Raw genomic sequence first — 8,528 nt, 5'->3', positions numbered from 1 at the left:
AATAAACCTTTTATTTTACACTTCAAATTTTGTTCTAAATTGCTTCCATAGTAATTCTGTGATGGTGATTGTGTGTAGTGGTAGTCCTCTACTTTGGGACCTAGACTTCTGTCCTGCACATTCTGAGTCTTGCCACTGTCTTTTTTGATGCAGACTTTGCTACCAGGACTTGCTGGTTCCTCTGGGGAGGTAGTTAAATCTACAGCAGGTGTGATCTCCTCCTCTACTTCTGGAAGTGGTGACAAGGTCTATGCTCACCAGATGGTTCGTACGGATTCCCGGGAACAGAAGCTCGATGCCTTTCTGCAGCCCATGAGCAAGGCCCTGCCTGGTCAGCCCCAGGCCGATGACCCAGCACATAAGACAGATGGTTCTAGTTGCAAGTTCGGGCAGCAAGATGAAGAGATGCTTGAAATTCCAGCCCCTGATGAAGTGGCTGCCAAGAATCAGAACATGGAGGGGGATGCTAATATGGGTACTGTTGAAACAGCAGAAAAGAGAGCACCCACATCCAGCCCAGGCAACCCCAGGTATGCCCTTTGGGGAAGGCGCAGCTTACGTTTCATGTTCTTGAGTAAAATTGTCTTTTGATTGGCTTTTCATGAGCCACTTGCATCTTGCCTTGCTTGAATTGTCTTCTGTATAGTGGTATGGCCCTGCCCACTGTCTGCTTGTGACCATGGCATGAAAGCCTCCACCACAATGTGCCCTGAAATATCTTTTTTTTTTTTTTTGTGGAACCGGGGATTGAACTCAGATCCTTGCATTTGCCAGTCAAGTGCTTATTCTACTGAGCCATCTCCCCGGCCCTGAAATATCTTAAATACTGTTGGTTATAAGTACTAGTTTAAGATACATCAGAGAAAAAAGCAGAAGATGTATCCTTTGTTTTTAGTAAAACATTTGAGAAAATCTCAACCCCCGAAGTAGCTAGGAAAAGATGCTTGAAGTGCTCTTTCATTCTACCCAAAGCTGTTGTCACCCCTTTCAAAAGAAGCACACTGTCTGGAACTAGTTAATAAAAGCCCCTGAACTGAGCTAATGGTGAAACAAAAGGGGCAGGCCTGATAGTAGCAGAGACTCATTTCATTTTGAGCATTTCTAGCATTTGCTCTGCAGGTTCTGCAGATCCTGTAGGTGGCTGTAGTTAATGTGCCCATGTGCTGAACATGGAGCTCAGGGTGAAGTCGCTTGCCTGAGGGTGTGTGTACCTAGTGGCTGACCACCCTTGCACTCAGTGGCCATTTGGACTTGCATGAGTTACTTCATTGTGCTCATGTTCAGTTTGCTCATCTTGGCAAGGCAAGTTTTCTTGCCTAAGGATTTTTCCCAGAGAATATTAACACTTATTGGTATTTACTGAGCAACTGTTGTATGCTGGGTACATATTGTATCTCATTGAATGCTCTTAAAAACTTGTAGAAGAAACATTTGTTTATCCCTTGGGAAATAAGTGATTTTTTTACCGCACCATGATGAAAGAGATAGGTAGGTAGGTAGGTAGGTAGATAGATTTTTTTTTCTTTTTTTAAAACAGGACGTTTCTGTGTAGTACAGCTGGGCTTGAGCTCACAGTGTGGCCTGAAGTGGCCTTGAACTCACAGTGGTTCTTCTGCCTCAGCCTCCAGATGCTGGGAGTACAGGTATGCACCACCATACTTGGCTTCAAAGAAATTTTTTTAAAGCAGAAGTTAAATCGTATTGCTTTCTGCTGAAACCCTTTCAGTGGCTTCCCATTCCACACTAGAGAGAATTTAAATCCCTTGCACCACCTTCCCTCAGGCCTTGCACCTTCCTTCCTCTTCATGACTTCCAGCCCCATGGCTCTCCTGGCTGATCCGAACAGTCTCAATTTCTTCCCCACTGGTTGTGCTTGTTGGTCCTTCAGCCTAAGAAGGCTCAGGCTTTGTGTCACTGGAGTCTCAAGGGTCACCCTTGCCAGAGGCCTTCTTTGTCCATGTGTGGTAACTCTCCTCTCACCTCCCCATTCTGTTAGTTACGTTATTATCTAATATCAATGACTACTAAAAACTATCTTTTTTTCATGTGGCTTTCTCATTGTCTCATCGCAAAGTGAGCATCACAAGGGCAGGCATGAGTGTATGTAGTTGGTGCTTCAGGGTGCCTGAGGTACTGATGGGTGGAAGTGTGAAGGGACAAAGAAGGAAGGGAGGAGGGTCTGTTCTCTTATTCAGGGCCCTGCAGCTCTGTGGGCTGAACCTGACTCCACATTGGGTTATATACAGCTGGCGGCCAGCTGCTGGAACCTGAGGTGTGTCAGATAAGCAGTGTGCTGGAGAGTAGACCTCCAGCATGAGAATCTCTCTAGCCATGTAAAAGCTACGACCAGCACAGGGAAGCCGTTCCCGTCTCCAAAATGCCTCCAAAATACAAAATAAAAACTTAAAAGGGAGAGTAATAATCTGCTGATTTCCTTTCTTCATTGCAGAAAGAGACATCGCGAAGACTCTGATGTGGAAATGATAGAAAGTGGTTCCCAAAAGGAGATGACAGCAGCTTGTACCCCTAGGAGAAGGATCATTAACCTTACTAGTGTTCTGAGTCTCCAGGAAGAAATTAATGAGCGGGGACATGAGAGTACGTAAGTGCTAAAGTGTTCCTAACACTCTGCAGGCCTCAGCTGCTGGCATTGGGTTCTGGAGTTGCAGGAAGCCTTCGAGTTCCCGGGGTGGCCACCGCAGCATGCCAGGCAAACCTCTTTCTTTACTGGCCCACAGCATCAGCAGCTTAAAGACAATCACAAGACAAGGAGAAGGAAAGAGCATTTCGTTTTGATTAGGATTAGCTGGCATTCTCATTAAATCATAGGATTCAGAGTAAGGCAGTTGTTTCAGTCATTTCCAATTTTGGCCTGGTAATAATCACCAAAACTGCCCCTGTGGATGGAATGGGATGTTCTATTGCTGAAAATTCACAGGCTTTTTTAGTTCCTGGCACTATCACTTCCATTGTATGACCTTAACACTTGTAATTTAACCTGTGTGCTGAAGTTTTTCCTCATCTATGAAGTGAGATTAATTTTACTCTGGAAGACCATTGTGCTAATTAGAGGTCAAATGTAAATAAAACACTGCTACAGAATGAGGAGTCAGGGGCTGGTGAGATGGCTCAGTGGTCTAAAGCACCTACTTAGAACAAGCTTAGCAAAGCACAGGGACCACGGTTCAATCCCCCAGCACCACATGCCAGCCAGCCACGCCCCCTGGTGGGCTGAGCTGGCCACACACACATACACACACACATAAATAAATAAATAAAATTAAAAAAAAAAAGAATGAGGAGTCAGTAGATGTTTTCATATCCTAAGACAGAATGCTCTTTAGGCTACTGATGGCAGCTGGTGCACTGAGTCTGCAGAATTTAGCCGTGATCTCCCATTTTCATCTATCATGTGTCCCTCATTTTTCTCTCCTTCCTTAAATTTTGTGAAAGTTTTTTGAAGTAGGTTTTTCTATGTAGTTCATGCTGGCCTTGAACTCACTCTATAGTCCAGGCTGACCTCAGACTCTTGGCGCTGTTTCTTCCTCAGCCTCCTGAACACTGAGATTATAGTCTTGTGCAGCCACACCCAGCCTACATTCTTTTTTTTTTTTTTTTGCGGAACTGGGGATTGAACTCAGGCCCTTGTGCTTGCTAGGCAAGCGCTTATTCTACTAACCATCTCCCCAGCCCCCAGCCTACATTCTTGATTGAAGACAATTTCAACACTATATTATAAAATGTGTCTTAAAATAGAATTGTCTGGATTAGTCTTGAAAAGGGAGCAAAGGGAGTAGTGAGGGAGCAAGTCAGAACTTTCCTCACTAATCCTTAACTTTGGAAACAACTGCTCTGACTCAATAGCCTCTTAAATTTTCTTACGTTTCAACCACCAGTTGTCTGAGCTAATTCAGAAATCAACTCAGACAACTGCTCCTCCGATCCCCTTTCCCTGTTCTTTGTCTTTTGTTACCACTCTGGACAAAAGACACATACAGGGTTTGTCTCTTCACTTGAGCAGGGTAAAAACTTCCTGTGACTGAGTTGTTGCCAGTTGAAGAAATGGACACCAGGTAGCTTCGGATCTTCATTTCCTCCATTATTAACTTTCAAGTTGGGAGCTTTTAAAGCACATTTAAATTCAGATAATACAAAGAAGGTGGGCTGTTTCTTGATTTCGTTAGCAGTCCTACTCATAATTTCGTATCACACATACATACATTCTCACACATATATATCAAGGGTGGTCAGGTTTAGGGTCTTGCTAAAGCAAAAATGATTACATTGTCTAATTTTTTACTCTTAGTCTTGTGAGGGAGACAGCAGATGCTATTGTCTCATATTTTAGATGAGAAAATGGAAGACGAAGTGAACAAGTTATTTGAAATATTCTAACAAGCCAAAACCAGCCCAAGCAAGACATGCATGGTGGTAACACCTGTAGTCCTGGCTGCTCAGGAGGCCAAGGTGGTGGAGGCTAGCCTGGGCAACAAAGCAAGACCATGAGTGTGTTTGTGTGTGTGTGCCTTGTGGTTGTCACTGGCAGTAGGCTTCACACAGGAAACCTCATCAGTATTTAACTGCAAAGTCAGGTCATTGGCCTATGGAGAAACATAACGATGTGATTGTGATCCCTTCAGCCAAAGTTGCTGTCTTCAGACAAGGAAGGTGTCCAGGAGGACATGGAATTTTTTACCCTGCCAATAATCATGAGGAACCAGAGGACTAGGTCCTTCTGGATTCTTACATTTGACTTGACTTGCTCGTCTGAGAACAGCATGCTGAGACCCAAGGCCTCTGATTTCTTTAGCAGTGAAGTCAATGTGTGACCTGACATTGAAGCACAGGAGGATTCTGGCACATTTTACTCCTCACAAATGACAAGAAATTGCATACAAAATTCTAGGGCTCTGGGTACATTAGGATGGGAAGGAAATAGAGGTTTTTATATCCTGGGAAGAGGTATGAAGAGGCCCAGTGAAGAACAGCCCTATCCTGGCTAATTAGATGCTGCCCCTGCCTACCCATTGCTGGGGATAGGGCTGCACCCTACAAGATGTGAGTGCAGCAGGGCAGGCCACAAACATTCTGCATGGAAAAATCTCTGACGTGTTTTTAGTGGGTCACACTGCTTTCTCTTTCTTCCAGTACCTCATTATTCAAGATTATTTGATGTTCTCCATCTTTTAAAATAATCACTTTCTGCCTACGCAGAACATCCTGTAGAGATGATGAATTTCCAGTGGGAACATGGGGGAACACTTAGGCTAAAAATGAAAATAAGCTTCTTGTATGAGGGGCGAGTAGTCACAGAGCTTATGCAATAGTATGTGGTGCTCACAAAGTTAAAGAAAAGGTATAGTACATGATGTACAGACTTAATGTGCCCTCATTCTTACCCAGATGTTTCCCAGTCCTTTACCCCTCTTCCTTTTGGTTTACTTCTTTCATTAAACATAATGAAGGAGGCGATACTGGGGATATACTTCAGTGATAGAGCACATGCTCAGCCTATGTAATAGTAAATGATAACAGATATATACATAGATAGATAATCATTATAATATGTAGAACTACAGAAAAAAAATACTCGCAGGAATATCGAGTACTTGAACAGAATATGGCTTTCATCTTTGAAATACCTATATATTGCTTCCCTGTCCTATCTCCTTCCCTTCTTCCTTAGTGATAACTAACTACTCTGAATTATGTTACGGTTATATCCTTCATCTTTATCATAGTTTTGCCAGCCATTTTCATTATAGTTTCATATTCCTAAAAAAAATTGAGTTTTGCAAACCTTAAATTTTATACAAATGGAACTATACTGTATGTTATATCGGAATACATATACATGTATTATATTCCTAAGATTTATTCATCTTGTTAAAAAATTCTGGTTTACTTTATCACTATAACGTATTCTTTGTCATGAATATGCAGCTCATGCATTGTGTTGGAGGACTCATCTCTAGCTCCTCAGTCCTCCCACTGCTTCCAGACCACAGCTGATCCCTGGATTAGCACGGATTGGGGAACTCTGCTGCTAAGGTCCTTTATCTAGGAGAGTTGCTTCTGAGTCATAAAATGACAGATGGTTTTCTAAAGGGGCATCTTCATTTACATGCCCTCCAATGATGTACAGAAATTATAATTGCTCTTCACTGTATTTGATGTTGTGAGACTTTTTTTATCAGTTGGTGATTATGAAACAGTATCTCATGGTGGTTTTTATTTGTATCTGTTTGGTGAGTAATAAAGGTTAGTAAGTATAGTTTATTTTAGGAGCCTGTTTGAGTTGTTTACCCCTGTTTTTCTGTTTTACCCCCATTTTTTCTGATGATCTTAGAGGTTACTTATATATTCTATATAGAAATCAGTTACATGAAAATATACTCCTCCACTTTAGGGCTTCTTCCTTTAATACACTTTATTTTATGAATAGAAATTATTTGGAATAGTATAGGCAGATTTTATCAGTTCTTTTCTTTTGGAATTCAACAGTGGTTGTTAGTTTGCACATTGTCTTCAAATTAGTTCAAGTTACACAATATAAGCAAGTAAAATTGGTCAAAAAAGTTAAAAAGAAAAAGACATATTAGCATTAACTAACTGTTCCTTTCCATAAATAGATCGTAGAAATCAGCAGTACAATTATCCAAGCTGTCCTGTGTATATACATATGTACCTTTTTCCCTTCCTTCCTTCTTTTCTCTTTTCCCTCATCCCAGTTGTTCCTTCCCTCTGAATGGTTTCTTTCCTTTTCACAGTATCTGTTGTCCCTTTCAGATTTTATTTACTCTTTCAGGGTCTTGCACTAGGGAGACAATACAATGTTTACACATGCGGGTCTTATTTTTTTCACTGATGAGTATGGTCTCTAGTTGCATCCATTTATCTATAAAAGCTTCTTTTGAGTTTATCTTAAGTTGAGTAATACTCCATTGTATAAAAATACCACATCTTTTTATTCCATTCCTCAGTTGATGAGCATTTGGGCTGTTTCCACGATTTACCCATGATAAATTGTGCTATTATAAACAGGGATGCACATATATACCAGTGGTATGATATATTCTTTCATTTGGAAAAATACCCACGAGGGTCAAATGGGGTCTTTAGTTCTAGATTTTGGGACTCTCCACACTGATTTCCATCATGTTTGTACCAGTCTGCACTCCCACTAACAGTGGAGACAGGTTCCTTTTTCCCCACAGCCCCTCCCACATTTGTTATTGGCTGACTTCTTGATGATAGCCATTCTTTCTGGGGTGAGATGGAATCTCAGTGTTTTAATTTGAATTTCTCGAATGTCCAGTACTGTGGAACATTTTTTCATGTATTTATTTGCCACTTGTATTTCTTTTTCTGAGAAGTATGTATTTATCTCAGATGCCCATTTTTTGATTGGGTCTTTGAGTTTTGAGGAGCAGATTCTCTTCAGACCATGTAAATCTTTTACCTTTAATCAGTTCTTTTTTTTTTTTTGAGTCGATTGTTTAGCTTTATTTATTTATTTATTTTCCATAATTTTATTGAGAAATAGCAATGAGACACTTTCAAACCAAATTGGAGGGACAGATTCAATAATTAACACATTGCATACATTCTTCCAAGTGGTAAACTGCTGTACAAGATGCGGACATGATATCCTGTTTACAAACACTATTACAACAAATCCCTCTATTCATTAAGAGAATATAACTATGTATCTATCTTAACCATTTTGAATACACAGATACAAAATGGACATTCATCTGTATCCCCTTTTTTTGTTAAGTTCTGTTATTTGAATATTGTAGGTGTGTTAACTCAGCAAAATACTCTAAAAGACTCCAGTAGTCCATAATAATATTGGGTCATCCACTTCACTGGCAGTGTCAGAAATTGTTGACCTGAGTCCCCTACAGCTCTACATAACAGCATGGCTTTACTTCTTATACTTTGTTTTTATACTTTTCTGCTGGATGGTTAAGACTAAGGTGAAGCAGGACCTATGCAACACGAATTGTAGCTTTTGAGTCTGATAAGGTCGGTGAAATCCCCTCAGGATTTATGCTGAGATCTTGTACCTCATATTGTAGAACCTTGGTCAGTGTCAGTCCTATGAATGAGTCACGGCCATTTCTTGGCCAATGTGCTCTCTGTGAAAGCCTGAGAGAATGTTTTCTTTCCATATGACTCTCCTTAAGCACACTCTACATCATCGATCACTTTCCTCTTTGGCCCCATAATCTCCTTGATCAGAAAATTTGGAACACTACCGAGTTACATGACGTTAAAAATTTTCATATATCCTGAGTCTTAATTGACCTTGAAAGGCTAGGGCCAAAATGTTGGCTTTCCTTGCGGCCCTCCATTTTCTCTAATTTTGGTCTGCAAACTTACGTTGGTAACCATCCAGAAGACAAGCTTATTGTTATTATCATACAACCTAGGCTGTTAAGCTTAATCTCACTATCTGTCTGAATATCAAACATCTTAGGCATAACATGGAACAGGTATTTTTCATCAAGTATTGATATGTT

General features: G+C 40.8%; 1 protein-coding gene across 3 annotated transcripts in view; it reads left to right on the top strand.

Annotated features, from left to right (window-relative positions):
* The window catches only part of Mlh1 (mutL homolog 1), an 81,307-nt gene that overhangs the window by 38,002 nt on the left and 34,777 nt on the right, over window positions 1-8,528 (top strand). For all 3 annotated transcript variants that reach the window (XM_023719779.1, XM_023719780.1, XM_004635249.2), the window contains exons 12-13: window positions 154-530; window positions 2,450-2,598. In XM_023719779.1, coding sequence (XP_023575547.1) covers window positions 154-530; window positions 2,450-2,598 — 526 coding nt within the window. The remainder of the gene's footprint in view (window positions 1-153; window positions 531-2,449; window positions 2,599-8,528) is intronic.

Source organism: Octodon degus, unplaced genomic scaffold, assembly GCF_000260255.1.
Source record: "Octodon degus isolate 3935 unplaced genomic scaffold, OctDeg1.0 scaffold00071, whole genome shotgun sequence".
In the NCBI taxonomy this organism is placed as follows: domain Eukaryota; kingdom Metazoa; phylum Chordata; class Mammalia; order Rodentia; family Octodontidae; genus Octodon; species Octodon degus.
Note: the sequence above shows the minus strand (reverse complement) of the source record. Positions and strands in the feature narration are given on the sequence as shown.